The 27127-nt window shown below is 42.0% G+C and overlaps 1 protein-coding gene across 1 annotated transcript in view; it reads right to left on the bottom strand.

The window, feature by feature from the left end:
* Window positions 1-1118: 1118 nt before the first annotated feature.
* The window catches only part of LOC135541003 (potassium voltage-gated channel subfamily KQT member 2-like), a 66020-nt gene continuing 40011 nt past the window's right edge, over window positions 1119-27127 (bottom strand). Inside the window, 10 exon segments of the mRNA XM_064967150.1 lie at window positions 1119-2915; window positions 3021-3144; window positions 6178-6273; window positions 11436-11567; window positions 11963-12071; window positions 15681-15698; window positions 18823-18870; window positions 20186-20454; window positions 24180-24209; window positions 24406-24477. Coding sequence (XP_064823222.1) covers window positions 2166-2915; window positions 3021-3144; window positions 6178-6273; window positions 11436-11567; window positions 11963-12071; window positions 15681-15698; window positions 18823-18870; window positions 20186-20454; window positions 24180-24209; window positions 24406-24477 — 1648 coding nt within the window. The 3' untranslated portion in view covers window positions 1119-2165.

Here is a 27127-nt window from a genome sequence, read left to right as displayed (position 1 = left end):
AGGCCTTTTCAAAGGAGAACACAGTCTGTTGAATGTCCCCATGTTGGCTCACATGAATATCATGTCAAAGTGTGTTCAGCAGTGAGAAGCCTGTCCTGTGCAGCATTGGGAAGGAAGCCTGTCTTGTGTTCAGCAGTGGGAAGCCTGTCCTGTGTCCAGCAGTGTGATGTCTGTCCTGTGTTCATCAGCCTGTCCTCTATTCAGCAGTGGGAAGCCTGTCCTGTGTCCAGCAGTGTGATGTCTGTCCTGTGTCCAGCAGTGTGATGTCTGTCCTGTGTCCAGCAGTGTGATGTCTGTCCTGTGTCCAGCAGTGTGATGTCTGTCCTGTGTTCATCAGCCTGTCCTCTATTCAGCAGTGGGAAGCCTGTCCTGTGTCCAGCAGTGTGATGTCTGTCCTGTGTCAAGCAGTGTGATGTCTGTCCTGTGTCCAGCAGTGTGATGTCTGTCCTGTGTTCATCAGCCTGTCCTCTATTCAGCAGTGGGAAGCTTGTCCTCTATTCAGCAGTGGGAAGCCTGTCCTGTGTCCAGCAGTGTGATGTCTGTCCTGTGTGAAGCAGTGTGATGTCTGTCCTGTGTACAGCAGTGTGATGTCTGTCCTGTGTTCATCAGCCTGTCCTCTATTCAGCAGTGGGAAGCTTGTCCTCTATTCAGCAGTGGGAAGCTTGTTCTTTATTCAGCAGTGGGAAGCCTGTCCTGTGTGAAGCAGTGTGATGTCTGTCGTGTGTCCAGCAGTGTGATGTTTGTCCTGTGTTCATCAGCCTGTCCTCTATTCAGCAGTGGGAAGCCTGTCCTGTGTCCAGCAGTGGGAAGCCTGTCCTGTGTTCCTCAGTGGGAAGTGAGGTAGGCCTGCCTGAATATTTCGTTACAATTTTTTTCATCTTGAAATTATATTTTATACCAACAAAATATCAAACCTTCCATATAACTGTAGCTGTTGTAATTTTACATTAGTGAAGTATGTTAATGTTTCCAGTTGAGTGTTATGTCATTGATCTAGCTGTTAAGTGTTAGTGCATTTGAATAATTGATTCTTAGAAAAACTTTTTTTCTCAAAAATTAATCAAAATTAAAAGATCAAGACAGCTGCAAGGCATTTGTGCCTAAGTTGCTTCTATAATTCTTACAGGAAATAAATAAACACATCTAAATGATTTGATATATACAAATCAATAAAATACATCTTTACAGATCATATAAAGACTAATGTACCTCTATCCATAGAAAGCACATTGTGGATATCACAAATGTTGTGGGTTTTGAATAGAATATGTACAATATCTTTAGTAAGTAGTGTGATGTAAATACCATCCGTGTTTTTGTACAACAACCACAACAGAATAGTGCACATAGAACTGGTTATCACGTCCCTTTATCCCATAGGACTTATGGAAATATATGCGTTTAGTTGATCAACCATAATGCAAAACATGTCCTCTGTTGCACACTGTAAATTATAAGTCGTTTGGGATAGAAATACAATTCATCACATTTTAGATTCATTGGGAATCTCTTGTGCCACGCATCAAAAACAAAGAGATACAGCAAAATAACATGAATGTCATAATTTAGATCAAATTCAAGTATATTTTATATAATAATATTTTTTTTGTCATTTAGGAGACACTCTTATCTAGAGCAACGTACAATAGTGAGTGCATACGTTTCCACGTTCGTTCGTATTGATGCCCTGTGGGAATTGAACCTACAATCCTGGCACTGCAAATGCTGTGCTCTACCAGCTGAGCCACACTGGACCTGTTTCTTCTGTGTGATAACTCTTTCACCATCTCAATCATAATATAGAAGGTTGGCAATTAATCTGCATTCCATTCCAAGGTCAGATATTTTTTTTAATCACTGGCAAACTTAACCTTGATGAGTGTGTGAATACATGAGAACAAATGTGTGTGCTCTAGGTCAAGTTGTTGCAAACCTTCCGAGTATGAAAAACCACAGGCGCTTTCTCAGTAAAACTGCTGGAGTGTGGTCTGATAAACCTTTTTTCTCACTCTACGTTGCAGTCATTTAAGAGGAGCTGGGTGACTCTGTTCTCACATGTACCATTGGTGGTAGCAGCGGCCTCACACCCAGCATATCGGCCTCTCAGCTCTGAACTCCAAGGCAGAGTCACCATGGCCCCATTTATATAAGGTTCCAATTTTGGCCTACTTGGATCCTGACCACCCTCGGTCCCCGTAAGCGCCTTCCCCGGTGGCCGAGTTGGGTGAGGGGGCGCAGAGGTCGGAGTCAGTGTCGGACTCACCTTCTGCAATGTAGGGCCTTACCTTGGCGCAGCGGGCTACGCCACTGAAATAGCTGTTGTTCAGGAAGTCCAGGTTCTCCTTGGACTGGGAGATGCTGAAGCCACTGAAGGAGCGCTCCAGCTCCTCGTGGTCCACTGAGGGGATAGAGATGGACGTGTCGCTGTCTGGCTTGCCCTCTCTATCCCCCTCGCCACCGCCTCCACCTCCACCACCACCTCCTCCTCCACCACCGCTATTGCGGTGGGATCCCCGATTGCTCCCGTTGTGACCTCCAGAGGAACGCTCGTGGGCCGGCGGAGGAGGGATACGGACCAATGAGTGATCACCTACAGGAGAGGGTAAGTTGCCTTGGCTAGGCTGGTGGACCTCGCTGACGTTGTGCTGCTGCCAGGAGGTGGAGGGTGGGCAGTGGACCCCCGGGCCGGAGCAGGATGGTGGTGGGTCAAGGTTCTTCTGTCCAATAGAGCTGTTGGATCGGATGATCTTGGTGATGGAGCCACTCTTCTCCATGTGGTCCACAGGGCTGTGGTAGGGCGGTGCTGGTTCGGGCTCCTTGGACCCAAAGTAGGCATCCGTCTCCGACTGGGAGATGCCCATGCGCTGGATGTAGATGTTCACCAAGAAGTCCAGCTTCCTTTCCATTGACATGACCTGCTCAGAAGGGAAGACACCATGGTGTGATGGACAGTTGGAAATCCCAAGTGAAACAAAGGTATACAATGAATACTGCCAACACCAGATAACAGTATACCTTACCTGTTTCTCCATTTTCCCTAGGCGCCCCATCATGCTTGTGTCCTCTTCAACCCCACTGTCAGTGGTTCCTTTGGGACGGTCTTTATCTGTGATTGGAGTACCTCGACCAACAATCTGGTCAACTCTACCGATTCAAAACACAAACAGGTGACGTCTGTCTAGTATCAAGCCAATAGAGTTAAAGAAAACCTACTTGAAATTGACACCTTATATCACCTTAAAAATGTATACCACAACAAAACAAAAAAACACTTACAGTACTATATTCTACTCTAAAATAATCGCTGACCTTCAACTCAGGTCCATGGTATAACAAGTGGAAGTGTATAACCTGACAATATCTGATCCTACTGCAAGAGTTAGAGGACTGCAGGTGTTGAGAGGAGAATGCCACACACTCGGGTACAGCTCTCGCCTTCCTAGCGCTGAGCACAGTGGCTCATGCATGGGATGGCAGGGCATAACAAGTATTACAGTGTGTTCAGACAACGGATAGGTGGAGCAGGAGGAGAAGGAGGAGGAGGACCTAGGTAGGGCCTTGGAGGATGCAGGGTTAGAGTTTTCTTTATTTCAACTACTCATCAGTGCCATTCATGGGCTCTTAAACCCCAGCAAGACAACACAGAAAAGTTTCTGTAGGCATTATGAAAGGTTCTGTTGGCATTATGAAAGGTTCTGTTGGCATTATGAAAGGTTCTGTAATCATTCTGAAAGGCTGTTGGCATTATGAAAGGTTCTGTTGGCATTATGAAAGGTTCTGTTGGCATTATGAAAGGTTCTGTTGGCATTATGAAAGGTTCTGTTGGCATTATGAAAGGTTCTGTTGGCATTATGAAAGGTTCTGTAGGCATTATGAAAGGTTCTGTTGGCATTATGAAAGGTTCTGTTGGCATTATGAAAGGTTCTGTTGGCATTATGAAAGGTTCTGTTGGCATTATGAAAGGTTCTGTAGGCATTATGAAAGGTTCTGTTGGCATTATGAAAGGTTCTGTTGGCATTATGAAAGGTTCTGTTGGCATTATGAAAGGTTCTGTTGGCATTATGAAAGGTTCTGTTGGCATTATGAAAGGTTCTGTTGGCATTATGAAAGGTTCTGTTGGCATTATGAAAGGTTCTGTAGGCATTATGAAAGGTTCTGTTGGCATTATGAAATGTTCTGTAGGCATTATGAAAGGTTCTGTTGGCATTATGAAATGTTCTGTAATCATTATGAAATGTTCTGTAATCATTATGAAAGGTTCTGTAATCATTATGAAATGTTCTGTAATCATTATGAAAGGTTCTGTTGGCTTTATGAAAGGTTATGTTGGCATTATGAAAGGTTCTAGGCATTTGGCATTATGAAAGGTTCTGTAATCATTATGAAGGTTCTGTTGGCATTATGAAATGTTCTGTTGGCATTATGAAAGTTCTGTTCATTATGTTCTGTTGGCATTATGAAAGGTTCTGTAATCATTATGAAAGGTTCTGTTGGCTTTATGAAAGGTTCTGTTGGCATTATGAAAGGTTCTGTTGGCATTATGAAAGGTTCTGTAATCATTATGAAAGGTTCTGTTGGCTTTATGAAAGGTTCTGTTGGCATTATGAAAGGTTCTGTTGGCTTTATGGAAGGTTCTGTTGGCTTTATGGAAGGTTCTGTTGGCATTATGAAAGGTTCTGTTGGCATTATGAAAGGTTCTGTAATCATTATGAAAGGTTCTGTTGGCATTATGAAAGGTTCTGTAGGCATTATGAAAGGTTCTGTAATCATTATGAAAGGTTCTGTTGGCATTATGAAAGGTTCTGTTGGCATTATGAAAGGTTCTGTTGGCATTATGAAAGGTTCTGTAATCATTATGAAAGCTTTGAGTAAAGTGTGTAAAAGTGTGTCAAATGTGTACACTAAATGTGGAGGTTGATTCAAGTAAAGTTTCACTGAAAAAATTGCTTGGACATATTGGATCAGCTATACTTATTGCCCTAAAGCACCATGAACCTTGTAAAAACCATCCACAACATCTACACTAGCTTTAATTCTGACTAAGGCCTACTTATACAGATGTAGGATCTTCATTTGATCACCCTGTTGCAGGATACATTTTCTGCAATGCAGGGTATTTAAAACTTGTATTGTTTTGAGGTTTAAAAAGGCTTCTGAAGTTGTTAATTTCTACTTGAAATGTCAGGCTTGATTTTCCCTTAGGATAAATGTATCAACCCCTACAAAAATGTCTAACTGTAATCCACATCATATTTCACATTTCCTGTTGCTGTAGAATTATTTTCCTGTTGGAGCAAAGGCTCAAATTAAGATCCTACATCTGAAAGAGGGTTAGCAATGAACTACCATTTTAAACGTCTGAATAAGAGAGAAAAATCCTCAGTGTAAAAATATTATTCATAGAACTGCTTCACAGTCAGGTAAAACATGCTCACCAATTTCCCAACCATCCCAGGCGGCCAAGATTAGAAAACTATGCAAACTTCTGAAATGGACATTGTTTTTATTTTATTTTATTTTGTGCATCGTGTGGCATGCTTCAATACGCCTCATGCCAACATGCATCCGAAACCAGAGAACAAACTATACTGTTCATAGTTGCCTCATAGGTCATAAGGAGTAGCTGGATCTTATTATTTTTATGTATAAGCTCTTCATTGTCAATGTATTGCAGGTGATTCAGCTCAACACTTATTTTGTTCGGCTACATGACTTGAATACTTACCTACAGTATATGAGCTCCTTCTATGTCCTATGGGAGCATTTACCATATTCTTAACTATTGGATAAACCAAGTTAGTCTTCTTTAACCTTTATTCTACTTTTATTCATTCTCTAGTAAAATCATTGCAGTATAGGGCAAGAAAAATGAGAAGAAACAAAATTGCACGTGTTATACTGTACAATGTATATACTATCTATTCAGCCGATTAGCACTCAAAGGGACAATAGGAGTCAATGAGTTTCAGTAGTTATTTACTGAGAATAACTCATTAATTGCGGCTTGCAGTAAGATATTTGCCACTTTGATAAAGTCACTCCTTTTTATAGACCCAGCTCGTCACATGCTGTCACATACAGTAGGCCGAGCCAAAAAAATAATTCCACTGCATGTCAACAGAATGGATAAGGAAGTCAGGAGAATCTCTTGACGAGAGAGAGGCAGTCTGGGATAACCTAGGAGAGTTTTTGGGTGACTCTTTGGGTCCATCAGATGAATACTTCTTATGGCGTGGAGTTGAGGGTCCATGGGGACCAACAATCATATCTATCCTGGCAAAGTGAATAGAGAAGACACCAGCACAATGCAGGATGAAGGCGCAACACAGACCAGTCTGACAAGCGCACATGAAATGAACAAAACCAAAACAACAGAACCAGGGGACGAAAGACAAGGACAAATATGTATTTTCTCAAACAAATTTTCCAAAAGGATGTTTTTTCATTTGGTAAAATAATCACAGACTACAGCTGTATGATTTGACAGTGAAGCCATCATTTTAAAAAATAGTGAGGAGATTTTGATTTGAACATTTTTCTGTTATAAGTAGGAATATATTTACATAAATGTGGAACCCGAACTACTAGCACTGCCTTTGCTACATTATTGAGGAAGAATGTATGCACTATATCTGAGATATGTGGTTGTCTCAAATAGCTATCTGTAAGTCATTCTGGATAAGAGCCTCTGCTAAATGACTACAATGTAAACAATGTAAATGTTGTGTGATGCGTATAGACTCGGAATTCAGATTCAATGAACTCTGACCTTTGGGGGGAACAAACCTCACCATGACTCTATATTTGCAATGGCTGATTGCACTTGGTAAGAACAACCTCATGGAAAATTCCATTAGTCATGGATACCAGAGTTGTGTCTCCAGAAGTTGGACCCTTTATGAACCTCTTACCATCATACAATGATTTGGGAATATGCCCCTTTGCAGGTCAGGCCAAATGTTGATTGGCTTGATAAGAGTTGTATTAACATTCATACAGACTCACACTGCTGGTGAGTTATAAAGAAGCAGACTACATCAACGTTTCACAATAAGTCACTGATTGTCACTGATTCACTGAATTCGCTATCTTCTCTTGTCATTACTCTTGTCATTACATCACAGCCTATACTGTGATGTTGTTGGGACTCGGGAATATCATGAACTGTCAATCATCCTCTGATTCCTGGTGAATGGTGTGTGAACACATCACCACAAAGAACAGACATCACTACAGAGAACAGACATCACTACAGAGAACAGACATCACCACAGAGAACAGACATCACCACAGAGAACAGAAATCACCACAGAGAACAGACATCACCACATATAACAGACATCACTACAGAGAACAGACATCACTACAGAGAACAGACATCACTACAGAGAACAGACATCACCACAGAGAACAGACATCACTACAGAGAACAGACATCACTACAGAGAACAGACATCACCACAGAGAACAGACATCACCACAGAGAACAGACATCACTACAGAGAACAGACATCACCACAGAGAACAGACATCACTACAGAGAACAGACATCACTACAGAGAACAGACATCACCACAGAGAACAGACATCACTACAGAGAACAGACATCACCACAGAGAACAGACATCACTACAGAGAACAGACATCACCACAGAGAACAGACATCACCACAGAGAACAGACATCACCACAGAGAACAGACATCACCACAGAGAACAGACATCCCCACAGAGAACAGACATCACCACAGAGAACAGACATCACCACAGAGAACAGACATCACCACAGAGAACAGACATCACCACAGAGAACAGACATCACCACAGAGAACAGACATCACCACAGAGAACAGACATCACCACAGAGAACAGACATCCCCACAGAGAACAGACATCACCACAGAGAACAGACATCACTAGAGAGAACAGACATCACCACAGAGAACAGACATCACCACAGAGAACAGACATCACCACAGAGAACAGACATCACCACAGAGAACAGACATCACCACAGAGAACAGACATCACCACAGAGAACAGACATCACCACAGAGAACAGACATCACCACAGAGAACAGACATCCCCACAGAGAACAGACATCACCACAGAGAACAGACATCACTACAGAGAACAGACATCACTACATAAGAGACATCACTACATATAACAGACATCACCACATATAACAGACATCACCACAGAGAACAGACATCACCACAGAGAACAGACATCACCACAGAGAACAGACATCACCACAGAGAACAGACATCACCACAAAGAACAGACATCACCACAGAGAACAGACATCCCCACAGAGAACAGACATCCCCACAGAGAACAGACATCACCACAGAGAACAGACATCACTACAGAGAACAGACATCACCACAGAGAACAGACATCACCACAGAGAACAGACATCCCCACAGAGAACAGACATCACCACAGAGAACAGACATCACCACATATAACAGACATCACCACAGAGAACAGACATCACTACAGAGAACAGACATCACTACAGAGAACAGACATCACCACATATAACAGACATCACCACAGAGAACAGACATCACTAGAGAGAACAGACATCACCACAGAGAACAGACATCACCACAGAGAACAGACATCACTACAGAGAACAGACATCACCACAGAGAACAGACATCACCACAGAGAACAGACATCACCACAGAGAACAGACATCACCACATATAACAGACATCACTACAGAGAACAGACATCACCACAGAGAACAGACATCACTACAGAGAACAGACATCACCACAGAGAACAGACATCACTACAGAGAACAGACATCACTACAGAGAACAGACATCACCACAGAGAACAGACATCACCACAGAGAACAGACATCCCCACAGAGAACAGACATCACCACAAAGAACAGACATCACCACAGAGAACAGACATCACTACAGAGAACAGACATCACTACAGAGAACAGACATCACCACAGAGAACAGACATCACTACAGAGAACAGACATCACCACAGAGAACAGACATCACTACAGAGAACAGACATCACCACAGAGAACAGACATCACTACAGAGAACAGACATCACCACAGAGAACAGACATCACCACAGAGAACAGACATCACCACAGAGAACAGACATCCCCACAGAGAACAGACATCACCACAGAGAACAGACATCACCACAGAGAACAGACATCACCACAGAGAACAGACATCACCACAGAGAACAGACATCCCCACAGAGAACAGACATCACCACAGAGAACAGACATCACTACAGAGAACAGACATCACCACAGAGAACAGACATCACCACATATAACAGACATCACCACAGAGAACAGACATCACCACAGAGAACAGACATCACCACAGAGAACAGACATCCCCACAGAGAACAGACATCACCACAGAGAACAGACATCACTACAGAGAACAGACATCACCACAGAGAACAGACATCACCACAGAGAACAGACATCACTTCAAAGAACAGACATCACCACAGAGAACAGACATCACCACAGAGAACAGACATCCCCACAGAGAACAGACATCACCACATATAACAGACATCACCACAGAGAACAGACATCACCACAGAGAACAGACATCACTACAGAGAACAGACATCACTACATAAGAGACATCACTACATATAACAGACATCACCACAGAGAACAGACATCACCACAGAGAACAGACATCCCCACAGAGAACAGACATCACCACATATAACAGACATCACCACAGAGAACAGACATCACCACAGAGAACAGACATCACTACAGAGAACAGACATCACTACATAAGAGACACCACTACATATAACAGACATCACCACAGAGAACAGACATCACCACAGAGAACAGACATCACCACAGAGAACAGACATCACCACAGAGAACAGACATCACCACAAAGAACAGACATCACCACAGAGAACAGACATCCCCACAGAGAACAGACATCCCCACAGAGAACAGACATCACCACAGAGAACAGACATCACTACAGAGAACAGACATCACCACAGAGAACAGACATCACCACAGAGAACAGACATCACCACAGAGAACAGACATCACCACAGAGAACAGACATCACCACATATAACAGACATCACCACAGAGAACAGACATCACTACAGAGAACAGACATCACTACAGAGAACAGACATCACCACATATAACAGACATCACCACAGAGAACAGACATCACTAGAGAGAACAGACATCACCACAGAGAACAGACATCACTAGAGAGAACAGACATCACCACAGAGAACAGACATCACCACAGAGAACAGACATCACTACAGAGAACAGACATCACCACAGAGAACAGACATCACCACAGAGAACAGACATCACCACAGAGAACAGACATCACCACATATAACAGACATCACCAGAGAGAACAGACATCACTAGAGAGAACAGACATCACTAGAGAGATCAGACATCACCAGAGAGATCAGACATCACCAGAGAGATCAGACATCACCAGAGAGATCAGACATCACCAGAGAGATCAGACATCACTAGAGAGATGAGAGATCAGACATCACCACAGAGAATAGACATCACCACAGAGAACAGACATCACTACATATAACAGACATCACTACAGAGAACAGACATCACTGCAGAGAACAGACATCACTACAGAGAACAGACATCACTACAGAAAACAGACATCACTACAGAAAACAGACATCACTACAGAGAACAGACATCACTACAGAAACAGACATCACTACAGAGAACAGACATCACTACAGAGAACAGACATCACTACAGAGAACAGACATCACTACAGAGAACAGACATCACCACAGAGAACAGACATCACTACAGAGAACAGACATCACTACAGAGAACAGACATCACTACAGAGAACAGACATCACCACAGAGAACAGACATCACTACAGAGAACAGACATCACTGCATATAACAGACATCACTACAGAGAACAGACATCACTAGAGAGAACAGACATCACCACAGAGAACAGACATCACCACAGAGAACAGACATCACCACAGAGAACAGACATCACTACATATAACAGACATCACTACATATAACAGACATCACTACATAAAAGAGACATCACTACATAAGAGACATCACTACAGAGAACAGACATCACTACAGAGAACAGACATCACTACAGAGAACAGACATCACTACAGAGAACAGACATCACTACAGAGAAACGACATCCCAAACGAGATCAGACATCACTACAGAAAACAGACATTATGGACATCAAACACAGGAGGACACAACGAGGCATGCAATGTAATTGTAACCTCCCGCTCTATTCGAGTGCTGTACCCAGGGATCTAAAATATTGTCAAAAGACCTGTTTCTTAGAGAGAGACTACGAGCGAGAGAGAAGGAGAGAGGGAGGGTATCTTGCCTGGACTGGAGGTTTTTGATGCGGGCCAGCATGTCCAAGTGGCCGGCTGAATACTGCTCTATGACGTCCATCACGTCGTACGGCCTCAGACTCTCTTTGAACTTCCTCTTGGAGACCATAAACCTCATAATGCTGATGAAGGGAGAGATGTTTCAGATATGGACACAACCTCAAGGGGACATTTCATAGATGTTTGGTCCTTCTACTAGGGTTGGGGGGAATTATGTGGGGCATGAGACATCTTAATGAACTTTATACATGTCTGTATAACAGCGTATTCTAGCGCTGGTCTAAACAATAATACAGATCAAATAAGAGACTGAGTTTGTGACCAGACTAGGATTATACAATTACAGTAATGTCTTTAACGTTCCCAAACTCCCAGAAATCCCAGTTGAAAGATTCCCAGAATCAGGAGTGAATAAGCTGGAAATATGGACCTGGGAATTTTGGAAAAGTTACAGATATTTTGCAACACTAGAACTGAGCCAGAACCACTCTGAAAGACAACACTTGTCTTGGCTTACCAAATGGCCCTGATGGAGACCTTGAGTCCGGGAGTTAAGTCCTGAGGGACAAACTCACAGTGGCAGCTCTTATTGTCGTCCGCTATGTCCTCACCAGGGAGGCTGGCTTCTACGAAACACAACAAGCACATGACAGTTCCGGTGTTAGTGTGTTCCTGTGGGATAGAAACGCTGAGCTGTCATCTGCACTCTCATTCCATCTTTTAGGATGTCCGTCTGCATGGAACCAAGCGAAGGCAAGGCACGGCCATTAACTTGCACAGCCCAGGGTTACAACAGTGTGGGATTGTGAGCCGGGATCGAATCGAGGGCAGGTTAATGGCAGTGTCGGTTCATCTCATTAGCCAATGCAGGATAAGTTAAAGGAAAGGGGAGGGCATAGTGGTACCAGTTAGAGGTTAAGGGGTTCATCTTACTACTGTGGCCCAAAAATATAAATGTGTGGCATGCCGTGCCGAAGCCAGTGTGCTCTTGTCTGAAGCTACGCTAGAAGCTAGCATCCTCAGCAGGACAGGCCTCTGCAGTGTGCTCTTGTCTGAAGCTACGCTAGAAGCTAGCATCCTCAGCAGGACAGGCCTCTGCAGTGTGCTCTTGTCTGAAGCTACGCTAGAAACTAGCATCCTCAGCAGGACAGGCCTCTGCAGTGTGCTCTTGTCTGAAGCTACGCTAGAAACTAGCATCCTCAGCAGGACAGGCCTCTGCACTGGACCACAGCCTAGTCAATCAGCAGTTTGAGACAGTCAAGTTCTAGGTGTACAGATGTAGGATCTTAATTTGATCACTTTTGTTGCTGAGAATTTTCCTGCACAGCAGGAAATGCACACTTATAGTATATTTGAGGTTTAAAAAAGCTTTGAAAGTTTTTGTAATTTCCACTTTAAAATGTCTCAACGAAACATTTATCAACCCCTACAAAAAATGTCCATGATTTATAATTCCATTTCCTGTTGCTGCAGGATTATTTGCCTGCCGTTGCAATCTGCCTCAAATGAAGATCCTACATCTGGTCTATACAGAGAAAGTTGTTTAAGGTGTCTCAATCTGCAGACTGCAATATGACAGAAGGGGGGGGACTATGTATCTACAGTGCAAAACATGGATGATCAATAAGCAGTTATATACAAGCTATAGCAGGACAGCTAACTCTGTGATCAGATGATCTTGTTATATCTTCAACTAAACTAATAGTGAAAACAGTTCGCTAGTATAACATTGTAAACTGTCTGCACTGTATATCATTCATTATAATTAGCATAGAATATTTCTGATGCTCCTTTCTGTATCAAACTTTTTTATGTGCGGCTGAGTCACTACACTTACTGGTCTTTTGACTTGAAGTCAGAGGCAGAGGATTGTGGATCTTTGCTTGTGCAGTCACACATTTCACTTTCAATTATTGTAATGGATTAGTAGTCTATTTTGGGGCTCTGAAAGGCCAGACTCAAGTTGGCAATTTACCAAGGTTCAGACTGCACTTGTGAAAGGGCTGAGAAAATCGCTCCCTCTATAATTCATTGTTGGTGCTGTATTTGAGAGAGTACACAGTAGACTTCTCACTTTTTAAGACCATAATGGTTTTATGGTGTGTCAGTGGCTTTGTTATTCTTCGGGAAGTATTCATACACCTTGACTTTTTTCACATTTTGTTAAGTTACAGCTTTTATTCTAAAATGGATTAATTCATCAGAAATCTACATTTCAATACCCCATAATGACAAAGCGAAAACTGTTTTTTAGAAATTTTAGCAAATGTATAAAAATTTCAAAACAGAAATACCTTTTTCACATAAGCATCCAGACCCTTTACTATGAGACTCAAAATTGAGCTCAGGTGCATCCTGTTTCCATTGATCATCCTTGAGATGTTTCTACAACTTGATTGGAGTCCCCTTGTGGTAAATGCAATTGGTTGGACATGATTTGGAACAGCACACACCTGTCTATATAAGGTCCCACAGTTGACAGTGCCATGTCTGAGCAAAAACAAAGCCATGAGGTCGAAGGAATTGTCCGTAGTTCTCCGAGACAGGATTGTGTCGAGGCACAGATCTGGGGAAGGATACCAAAAAATGTCTGAAGCATTAAAGGTCCCCAAGAACACAGCGGCCTCCATCATTCTTAAATGTAAGAAGTTTGGAACCATCAAGACTCTTCCTAGAGCTGGCCACCCTGCCAAACTGAGCAATCAGGGGAGAATGGCATTGATCGGGGAGGTGACCAAGAACCTGATGGTCACTCTGACAGAGCTCTAGAGTTCCTCTGTGGAGATGGGAGAACCTTCCAGAAGGACAACCATCTCTGCAGCACTCCACTAATCAGGCCTTTATGATAGTGGCTAGACTAAAGCCACCCCTCAGTAAAAGGCACATGACAGCCCGCAAGATTCTCTGGTCTGATGAAACCAAGATTGAAATCTTTGGCCTGAATGCCAAGCGTCACGTCTGGAGGAAACCTGGCACCATCCCTACGGTGAAGCATGGTGGTGGCAGCATCATGCTGTGGGGATGTTTTCAGTGGCAGGGACTGGGAGACTAGTCAGGATCGAGGGAGAGATGAACTGGTCAAAGTACAGAGAGATCCTTGATGAAAACCTGCACCAGAGCCCTCAGGACCTCAGACTGGGGCGAAGGTTCACCTTGCAACAGGACAACAACCATAAGCACACAGCCATGACAACACAGGAGTGGCTTCGGGACAAGTCTCTGAATGTCTTTGAGTGGCCCAGCCAGAGCCCAGACTTCAACCCGATCTTACATCTCTGGAGAGACCTGAAAATGGCTGTGTAGCAACGCTCCCCATCCAACCTGATAGAGCTTGAGAGGATCTGCAGAGAAGAATGGGAGAAACTCCCCAAATACATGTGTGCCAAGCTTGTAGCGTCATACCCAAGAAGACTCAAGTCTGTAATCGCTGCAAAAGGTGCTTCAACAAGTACTGAGTGAAGGGTCTGAGTACTTATGTAAATGTAATATTTCAGTTTTTTATTTTAATAAATTAGCAAAATTGTCTAAAAACCTGTTTTCGCTTTGTCATTATGGGGTATTGTGTGTAATTTGATGATGAAAAAAATAAATGTAATCAATTTTAGATTAAGGCTGTAATGTAACAAAATGTAGAAAAAGTCAAAGGGTCTGAATACTTTTCAAAGACACTGTATCTAGTATAATCAAGTACTATATGTCTGTGTGAACTCAGAACTCAATAAATATAAAGCAGATATCTGTGAGCTTGAACTTGCCTTATGAAGGTGTGAATATTTTTTGGTCACAGCATTGACCTATCCCAGTTTCACTCCAACAGCCAAAAACATTGTGCTCTTCATGCCAACCAAACAACAGATCCATGAAAAGGCAACACATCTTCCCCAACATGGCTTCCATTTTAAGGGGAGGGAGGAGAACAAGTGTCACTGTTCTGTAGTGCTGTGTTTAAGGGCTCTTAGTAGGCGCCAAAGGCTGACTGACTCTGAGATTGGATGGTTTCCTTCATGCAGGTTAGAATGAGCAGCGGCAGCCATTTTGAGTTGAGTGCCTGGCTTTGGGCTGTTGCTTCGAGTTGGAGTGGTCTATTATGGAAATGACGGGACCCACCCACTACTGTGCTCATGGAATGGGTCTAAGAGCTGGGCATGCATTCTATTGCTTATATCATATAAACAGTAGGTTCTATTGGTTTTGATCTGGTGGACATCCCCTAGCAGACACGGGGGTTTTCTTACTGATTAACCCCTCAATTGCTGCAAAGGAGGTGGAGAGGAGGAGGAAAAGACAATTCATCAAAGCTGGTTAAATAGTGTGTGGGGGGGGTGAAAATGAAATAGAATATGATGATGTAATAGAACCAGAGGGCAGTGGTGATATTCAGTTGTGTCAGTGGGTATCTTGTCATGTATTACACAACCTCTCTGAAGGTACAATGCAGGACTGTGGGGTTATTTCCAGATCTGCATTGTGAAAAGGAGGCGTGATAAAGTAAAAAATTATGTGAATCCCTTAAATGTAGTTAGGTACAGTAATTAGTGGAATTGACTGAAGAAGGACTGTAGACAAGCAATAAAAAGCTAGATTCCACACGAGGACTGGGAGATTAGGAGATTAGACTGTATTATTTGCTCCATTTATTACAAAACAGGCTGGGAAGAACATTTGGAAATAATTGAAATTGCAAATGCGTGCTAGAAATATGGTTGGTAAAATACCTCCAAGCATATGGATAATAAGACGTTTTTACTCATAGTAAAACCTCTTAACTAGTGTACATTGTTGCTGTATTGTACCTTCAGGAGAAGAAAATACCATTTCCACTCAAATCCAGTATCTAAATAGGAACTGATAAATATGGAGGCCAATTCTTGTCATCAAGTAAACTAACCATTGTGGTTTAGTGCATTCAAATAACTTTACATATGTTTTAACTGTTCAACATTTACATTATTTATGCTTTAACGTCAAGAAAAAAATACTTTTTCAGGACCATGAGATCAGCCTGATTAAATGATGCTACTTAAATGCTACTTTCATCATGTTGATTTCATCCATATTGTGATGTCTTATTTAAGCAGTGGGCATAGACATTTACATAATTAGAAAAGAGAGGAGCACTGCTTATCTCCATAATATGAGGATATACATTTCTTGAGGGGGTTTATTTCTGATCTCTGAAAAATGATCATTTGGCATCCATTGAACATTCAACATTATCCAACAACCAATCATTTAAAAAGAGGATTCATATAAAACATGCTTTTATGAATACTAAATATCTCAATTAAAATAATGCAACGACTTTGGTACCAATTCCTACAAATAACCTCTTCATAATGGAATTATAAGCACATCTATTGTGCCTATGCTTCAAAAGGGTTTAAAATGCATTATGAATAGGGTATTCATAGAAAGTGTGACCAAGATTGTGATACTAGTTGCATTCACTTATTGTCCTGCAAAAATTGTAAAAGGGCATGTTATGATAAAATGGTAATTTGACAGAAAAAAAAACTCTACACTGTCATGCAGCAAACAGTGATAGTGCTGTGCACATCTGCATTGTATGTACAATAAGCTAGCTAGCAAATTCAATCAAAATGTCTCTGAAAATCAAATGAAGCTATGACTACACATGAGCATGGCCCAACTGATACAGTAGCAGAATGAAGCTACAGCAGCCAGTCTAAAAATCTGCTCTCTTTTTCAGCACTATATGAATTGGTATATATCTGTCTGATTTTGAGCTCATTCCATTGCTCACATGTGACAAGATGTGAGATATTGTACAATAGTCGGACGGTGCCAAATAAACAGATTCCCCCAAAGGATGGATCATTCTAATGGGTTTACAACCCTTCATATGAAAAATATTTTTGGGTGATAAATTATTGGTAGATATGATAAAAAATAAATACTTTATCTCAAAACTGCACTATTTAACATGTAAGAATGTAGGATCTCTGGTTTTAAAAAAGGGATGCAAAATGAAAATGGGTCTATGGGTGGAAATCAGTAAATGCAGCATCATAGTGCCTTCATAAGGCTGCCATAGGAACGGCATAGGGCTGCCATAGGAACGGCATAGGGCTGCCATAGGAACGGCATACGGCTGCCATATGAATGGCATAAGGCCTGCTACAGTATACCGTGACATGCAAGCCAAGTGGCATTATGAAGTGGTGAAACTTACAATCAGATTTAAATGTCGTACAGTTCTTGCTTTGTAACAGTGTTATGTCACTTTGCTTAACCATAGTGACATATCATGACAGGTTTTATGTCATAATTTTATATCACTATGATTTATGTCATGATCATGCTATAGAGGCATTATATCAATTATTATTTTTTGTTAGCGTGAAAATCCAAACTGAAGCCTGGGAATCCAAATGGAAGAGCTCTGTTTTCCCAGGCTAATAATTTGCATAACAGACATCTCAACAGATGTCGGTAACAGTCATCATCATAAACTGACATAGATTGTTATAGCTTGTTACTGGGTTTAATATGCTCTCTTAAGCATGCTATTAATTGATTGCTGCAATTGAGACCAATAATTTGGCCACATTTATCATCTAATGGCATGAGACTGTAATCAAATGAGAGACTGATATGCACACTAATTTTACTCCATAGAATTACTTTAGTAAATAGCTTTAACCAAAATGTATATTAAATGTATATTAAATATTGTCTAATTTTGACAGATTTTGATCTGGTTGATCACTAGAACTGATGTGTGAAATCAGATTTGGGCCGATTTCATGTCCAAATCATCTTAAAGTTACTTCATTAAGCTACACAATCAATTTGACACCTTGGGATGATTTGGACAAGAAACCCGAGCAGGCATCTCATTAGTATTCAAAATATATGTTTTTAAGATGTTTAATGATGAAAACAAAAGTTGAATCAAACAGCAAACATGAAGGTGATGCCATTGCCAGGAAAAATAAATCCATGTTATCTTACACTATACAGCATGTTTACCTCTTTACAGCTATTTACAAAATGGAACAATTCAAAATATTTTTCAGACAAAGATGAAGGGCTGGTTTCTCAGACACAGATTAAGCCTTGTTCTGGATTTAAAAACAACTTTCAACTTTTGATGGGTTGGCCCTGACCTTGACCCCCTGGCCCTGGCTGCCTTGTCCACTGGGGGCCCTGGGGGGAACCTTTCCATTGAGCGTGCTTTTTTTGTCCAGGACTAGGCTTCTGTGTCTGGGGAACCAGCCCAAAAAGCATACCAAACCAAAAACGAAATATGATTGCAACATGAGCTCTTGTGTACATTAGGCAATGAGTGCCTCTATATTTGCTTATCGGTGTGTTGATCATGGGTGGGGTAACAACCCTCTCCATTTGCCTGACCTGGGGAGCTCTTCTGTCTGAATTCTTCATCCTGCATCTCAATCAGCACTTTAGCACAGCGTCAAACAGAGAAATGAAAGGGAATCGATGAGGATTGCGTATTGCCAATCACGCATCAAATGCATATTTTCTGTCAAGGTACAGAGAAAACACCATCAAGAGCAACAACTGCATCAGTACAGGCACACTACACAGACAGGATATGTTTAACATAAATACCTCATGTAGCTCAAATATGCTGTTAAGTTCATGGTAAATATCTACGATTAATTAGGAGTATCACTTTAACACCTAAATACTATTTAGAGGTGGTCACTATACCAATACTATATATTGAGTGTACAAAACATTAAGAACACCTGCTCTTCCCATGGCATAGACTGACCAGATGAATCCAGGTGAAAACTATGATTGATGTCACTTGTTAAATCCACTTCAATCAGTGTAGATGAAGGGGATGAGACAGGTTAAAGACCGATTTTCAAGCCTTTAGATAATTGAGACTTGGATTGTGTGTGTGTGCCATTTAGAAGGTGAATGGGTAAGACAAAATATTTAAGTGCCTTTGAACGCGGTATGGGTTGTAGGTGCCAGGTGCACCGGTTTGAGTGTGTCAAGAACTGCAACGTTGCTGGGTCTTTCATCCATCCAACTTAACACAACTGTGGGAAGCATTGGAGTCAACATGGGCCTGCATCCCTGTGATGCTTTCGACACCTTGTAGAGTCCATGCTCCGACAAATTGAGGCTGTTCTGAGGGCGTAACTCAATATTAGTATGGTGTTTCTAATGTTTTGTACACTTATACTGCAAATAGGATCATTATAAGACATGTTATGAACTCATGAGTTCGACATGAAACTGTTTTATAGAGCTATATCGAGGAAAGTGGTTATAGTGCTGTCATTATCAGTTCAGATGTTTGTTATAACTTGCCATAGAGTCATTATGTTAACATTAAGTAGCATTATCAAAATTGCTGTAACTGTGATGTCCCCTAATTTTATATATATCAACTACATCAGCAGACAATAATCACCACACTGTGCCTTTCTCTAATTGTACTCTCCGAAGTTGGTTTCAAATGAACCAAACAGCAAGGAAATGTAGATTCTACAGACAATAGAGAGCAAAGTATCACACCTGGAAAAAGAGGCACAATAGATACAGTACATAATACAACAGTAATATTCGTACCATCTGAACACTCACATCACAACAAACCCATTTCCAAGATGGCCGGCTCGGATGACAATGCAACACTAAAGCAATGAAGAACAACACATCATTCAAAAGCTAGACTGAACTCAACATATCAAGTACCTCAGAAACACATTGTGTAAAGACCGTAAGATACTCTAACCTTCTGAATTTTGGCGTGAGGCAGCTCCCTTGATGCGGAAGGCCTGACGCGCCCGGCTACGCTCTCCGAAGCTCCAGCTCTTGGGCACTTTGCTTGGGCTGTCTTCGTTGCTGTTGTCCCCACTAGGGGACCGGCGGATGGGTTGGCCCTGACCTTGGCCCCCCTGGCCAAGGCTGCCTTGTCCACTGGGGCCCTGGGGGGAACCTTTCCCTTTGGTCCCCGAACTCCGGGGACTGGAAAACACACGCTCCTTCAGGCTGACCTTCTGACTGGAAGGGGTCAGAGGGTCAAGAGATGTTGAAAGGAGTTATGTCCTATGATTACAGCTTGAGCAGTACGAGTCTGTGTTTTTCTGTGTAATCATGCAAATCCTCATTTATCTAATTTACCTATATGCAGTTATGGTAAGCAGATACTATTGATGTCACAGTTGTAAGTGGTTAACTACTTGTTTACCATGTTTTGGTATTGCATCCAAGTGAATATTGTCAGTGGAGTATCATCACTAGGCAGTAAATAATAACAGCATTTTTCACTAACACTCCTCATTTTATTGAGCTTGTCTAAAACACAAACACACAATCCTGTCTTTTTCTCATTCATGAGCTTAACATACAGTGCCTTGCGAAAGTATTCGGCCCCCTTGAACTTTGCGACCTTTTGCCACATTTCAAGCTTCAAACATAAAGATATAAAACTGTATTTTTTTGTGAAGAATCAACAACAAGTGGGACACAATCATGAAGTTGGACGACATTTATTGGATATTTCAAACTTTTTTAACAAATCAAAAACTGGAAAATTGGGCGTGCAAAACTATTCAGCCCCTTTACTTTCAGTGCAGCAAACTCTCTCCAGAAGTTCAGTGAGGATCTCTGAATGATCCAATGTTGACTTAAATGACTAATGATGATAAATACAATCCACCTGTGTCAAGTCTCCGTATAAATGCACCTGCACTGTGATAGTCTCAGAGGTCCGTTAAAAGCACAGAGAGCATCATGAAGAACAAGGAACACACCAGGCAGGTCCGAGATACTGTTGTGAAGAAGTTTAAAGCCGGATTTGGATACAAAAAGATTTCCCAAGCTTAAAACATCCCAAGGAGCACTGTGCAAGCGATAATATTGAAATGGAAGGAGTGCACTGCAAATCTACCAAGACCTGGCCGTCCCTCTAAACTTTCAGCTCATACAAGGAGAAGACTGATCAGAGATGCAGCCAAGAGGCCCATGATCACTCTGGATGAACTGCAGAGATCTACAGCTGAGGTGGGAGACTCTGTCCAAAGGACAACAATCAGTCGTATATTGTACAAATCTGGCCTTTATGGAAGAGTGGCAAGAAGAAAGCCATTTCTTAAAGATATCCATAAAAAGTGTTTAAAGTTTGCCACAAGCCACCTGGGAGACACACCAAACATGTGGAAGAATGTGCTCTGGTCAGATGAAACCAAAATTGAACTTTTTGGCAACAATGCAAAACGTTATGTTTGGCGTAAAAGCAACACAGCTCATCACCCTGACCACACCATCACCACTGTCAAACATGGTGGTGGCAGCATCATGGTTTGGGCCTGCTTTTCTTCAGCAGGGACAGGGAAGATGGTTAAAATTGATGGGAAGATGGATGGAGCCAAATACAGGACCATTCTGGAAGAAAACATGATGGAGTCTGCAAAAGACCTGAGACTGGGACGGAGATTTGTCTTCCAACAAGACAATGATCCAAAACATAAGCAAAATCTACAATGGAATGGTTCAAAAATAAACATATCCAGGTGTTAGAATGGCCAAGTCAAAGTCCAGACCTGAATCCAATCGAGAATCTGTGGAAATAACTGAAAACTGCTGTTCACAAATGCTCTCCATCCAACCTCACTGAGCTCGAGCTGTTTTGCAAGGAGGAATGGGAAAAAATTTCAGTCTCTCGATGTGCAAAACTGATAGAGACATACCCCAAGCGACTTACAGCTGTAATCGCAGCAAAAGGTGGCGCTACAAAGTATTAACTTAAGGGGGCTGAATCATTTTGCACGCCCAATTTTTCAGTTTTTGATTTGTTAAGAAAGTTTGAAATATCCAATAAATGTTGTTCCACTTCATGATTGTGTCCCACTTGTTGTTGATTCTTCACAAAAAAATACAGTTTTATATCTTTATGTTTGAAGCCTGAAATGTGGCAAAAGGTCGCAAAGTTCAATGGGGCCGAATACTTTCGCAAGGCACTGTATCTGTGGCCATATGACTGAATCACCTGAGTAAGCACGTGCACGACTTATGAACACGGTCACGTGCACTACCTATGAGCACGTGCACTACCTATGAGAATGGACACATGAATGACCTATGAGCACTATCTATGAGAATGGTCACATGCACTACCAATGAGCACATGCACTACCTATGAGCATGGTCACATGCACTACCTATGAGAACGTGCACTACCTATGAGCATGGTCACATGCACTACCTATGAGCATGGTCACATGCACCACCTATGAGAACGTGCACTACCTATGAGCATGGTCACATGCAATACCTATGAGAACGTGCACGACCTATGAGAACGTGCACTACCTATGAGCATGGTCACATGCACTACCTATGAGAACGTGCACTACCTATGAGAACGTGCACTACCTATGAGCATGGTCACATGCACTACCTATGAGAACATGCACTACCTATGAGAACGTGCACTACCTATGAGCATGGTCACATGCAATACCTATGAGCATGGTCAAATGCAATACCTATGAGCATGGTCACATGCAATACCTATGAGCATGGTCACATGCACTACCTATGAGAACGTGCACTACCTATGAGCATGGTCACATGCAATACCTATGAGCATGGTCACATGCAATACCTATGAACATGGTCAAATGCACTACCTATGAGAACGTGCACTACTTATGAGCATGGTCACATGCAATACCTATGAGCATGGTCACATGCACTACCTATGAGCATGGTCACATGCAATACCTATGAGCATGGTCACATGCACTACCTATGAGCATGGTCACATGCACTACCTATGAGCATGGTCACATGCACTACCTATGAGCATGGTCACATGCACTACCTATGAGAATGGACACATGAATGACCTATGAGCACTATCTATGAGAGTGGTCACATGCACTACCTATGAGCACATGCACTACCTATGAGCATGGTCACATGCACTACCTATGAGAACGTGCACTACCTATGAGCATGGTCACATGCAATACCTATGAGCATGGTCACATGCAATACCTATGAGCATGGTCACATGCAATACCTATGAGCATTGTCACATGCAATACCTATGAGCATGGTCACATGCACTACCTATGAGAACGTGCACGACCTATGAGCGTGGTCACATGCACTACCTATGAGAACGTGCACTACCTATGAGCATGGTCACATGCAATACCTATGAGCATGGTCACATGCAATACCTATGAGCATGGTCACATGCACTACCTATGAGCATGGTCACATGCACTACCTATGAGCATGGTCACATGCACTACCTATGAGCATGGTCACATGCACTACCTATGAGAACGTGCACTACCTATGAGCATGGCCAGGAGTCCATCAGAGGACAGGGTCAGGGCACATAAATAATGTTCTCATTGATGTCACGCCATCATGGATCATTAGTTAGTAATTAGACGGGTAAATATGAGTGTAAGTAGGTTGGCCTCTGTGTTGTTGTCTGTGACCTTGGCTGCATCGCAAATGGCACCCTATTCCCTATGTAGTACACTTTTAAGTAGTGCACTAAAATAGGGAATAGGTTGCTATTTGGGATGCATTCCATGTATAGAAAGCAGTTGGTCACCTTGGTGGTAATAAGACATGGGCTGGTACTATCAACGTTGGTGACTGTTTTGAACAGTCTTCCGGTTTAGTGTCCACTTTGGAGCCAACTGGAAATGTGGGTTGCAGATTTATTTTACATCGTTGTGAAATAATGTTTTGAAACTGACCTTGGGGAGGGCTCCGGTTGGGATTCCTTTCTGTTTGGTCAGGAAACACAAAGTCTCTCACACACAGAGACACAGACACAGCAAAACTCTGATAGCATTGATGCTATATTTTCCCTAATGTTTCATATTGTTATAAAGACATATTGCATCTTAGGAGGCGTGGAATTCATATTGTTATGAAGACATATTGCATCTTAGGAGGCGTGGAATTCCTATTGTTTCTGACCTGAATGACAGTCCTGACTTGCTCTTCAGGTTTCTCAGGAGATCCAGTTGATTCAGCGGCGGGATCAGTCTACTTAGAAAAACAAGACTTGTCGTGTTACAGGGAAGCAAAAAAAAAAAGCATACCACAGCTTCACTTCATAGATTGCAGTCAACATGGGCCAGCATCCATGTGGAACACTTTCCACACATTGTGGAGTCCCATGCCCTGATGAATTTAGTCTAATCTGAGAGCAAAATAGGGGTGCAATTCAATATTAGGAAGGTGTTCCTAATGTTTTATACACTCAGTATATATGATTCAGGATGCAATCAGTGCCATCTATGGGTAGTAGGCTATATATTTCCTTCTTTATTTTGTGTGTCTCCCTCTCCTTACCAAAAGCTTGAATTCTGGGGGGATGTTTTCAATTGCCTTGTAACCAGAACTAAGATGGCATTTTCATTTCATAGTTCAAATGCAGATAAGATAATATGTGACAATATAAAAAACTGCAATAACAATAACTATCCAATTCCGTAATCTTCCAACGTTTTATAATAGATGCTTGTTTTCCGTAATGTTCTGTTCAATTATAATTAACTGTTGACCTACGGCCTTTGCATGCAATTTGACCCCTCAACTTTCAAAGTAGCCTGTTGTTCCATATGAGACATCACACAGCACACTTGGATTAATCCAAGACTTATCCAATGGAAACCTTTTCTGCAGATGAAGTTAAAAAAAAAATAAAAAAAAGTCTCTTGGCCCTGAGCCCACCATGCGACAACCAGATATGGGCCACCCCTGGCCCGCCCCGTTTGCATGTATCCCTTCCTCTATCAATCAATACTCAATCTCAAGTCAGACATCTAAACATCGAAGAGGTATACTACAAATCAGGATCAATGAGTTAGCCAGCTAACTTGGATAAACAACAAAAAATAGCTACAGATTTTCAGGTTCAAAAGCTAAACTAAAGTGTTTTTGAATGTTGACTCAATTAGACCATGCACATTTCAAGCTTATTTTTCAAAAAAAAAAAAAATGTTATTAGAGAATATTTTTGACATGTTAGCTAACTCATTGATCCTGCTTTGTAGTATATCCGTCTGGCATAGTAAATTCACATAAATAATAACTCAACACAAACAGTATGCTTAGGCAGCATGTCAATGTCACCAAATTGTTACAAACCAACAGAAATTGTGAACCATATCTCATCCAAATTGAACTTGAAACTTGTCACCCGATGTGTGTGTGTGTGTAGGTGTTATCGGGGTGAGAAGAAATGGAATATCATTTCACTGGCATGGTGTGGTGCGCTCCATAAAGTTTCCTCTCCGACATCAAAGCAGGAAAGGCCAGGCATCAATCAAACGTTTTAGGTGGATATCAAACAGCTTGCATTGCCAGACCCTGACGACAGGACAGAAATAATGATGGTAAAACCTGCCATAGCACCCAGCTAATACTGAGCAATATGTCCAAGAGTGAACTGATACCCGTTATACCCCGACATGGGATTAGAGCTGTGGTTTCACATATTCCAAAGATGTCCGTCCAAATAAAGTACGTAAATTTTGCATCTCATAAATTATACATTTTCACAATTTGCATAAAGACTAGAACGAAAAGCAAGTATGCAACAGTAAAATGTAGTAATGTTTTTGATTATTGAAGATAAAACAGATTTATAATTAGTCTCAGATGGTTGGTTTTGATGTTTTCTGGGTCGTATTTTTGCAATAAAAACAAGAGTTTCAGATAGTTCAGATAAACCGAAACAGGGAGAGACTGTATGAATCTGTTTGGTTCCTAGTGAATACCCTAGTACTACAGCCAAGCAGAACTTTGGAAAACCACACAGTATAAGGGCGTACATAAAAAGCCATATCTATATCCATGAAGTGCTTTGAAAGGCTGGTCATGGCTCACATCAACACCATCATCCCAGAAACTCCAGACACACTCCAATTTGCATACCACCCCAACATATCCACAGATGATGCAGTCTCTATTGCACTCCACACTGCCCTTTCCCACCTGGACAGAAGGAGCACCTATGTGAGAGTGCTGTTCATTGACTACAGCTCAGCGTTCAGCACCATGGTGCCCTCAAAGCTAATCAATGAGCTAGGGACTGAACACCTCCCTCCAACTGGATCCTGGACTTCATGACGGGTCGCTCCCAGGTGGTAAGGGTAGGTAACAACACATCCGCCACACTGATCCTCAATACAGGGGCCCCTCAACGGTGCGTGCTCGACCCCCTCCTGTACTCCCTGTTCACTCATGACTGCACTTCCAGGCATGACTCCAACACCATCATTAAATTTGCCGATGACACAACAGTGGTAGGCCTGATCACCGACAACAACGAGACAGCCTATAGGGAGGAGGTCAGAGACCTGGCCATGTGATGCCAGAATAACAACCTATCCCACAATGTGATCAAGACAAAGGAGATGATTGTGGACTACAGGAAAAAGAGGACCGAGCACGCCCCCATTCTAATCGACGCGGCTGTAGTGGAGCAGGTTGAGAGCTTCAAGTTCCTTGGTGTCCACATCATCAACAAACTAACATGGTCCAAGCATACCATGTCAGTTGTGAAGAGGGCACAACAAAACCTATTACCCCTCAGGAGACTGAAAAGATATGCCATGGGTCCTCAGATCCTCAAAAGGTTCTACAGCTGCACCATCGAGAGCATCCTTACTGGTTGTATCACTGCCTGGTA

The sequence above is a fragment of the Oncorhynchus masou genome, chromosome 6 (assembly GCF_036934945.1).
Source record: "Oncorhynchus masou masou isolate Uvic2021 chromosome 6, UVic_Omas_1.1, whole genome shotgun sequence".
Classification (NCBI taxonomy): Eukaryota; Metazoa; Chordata; class Actinopteri; order Salmoniformes; family Salmonidae; genus Oncorhynchus; species Oncorhynchus masou.
Note: the sequence above shows the minus strand (reverse complement) of the source record. Positions and strands in the feature narration are given on the sequence as shown.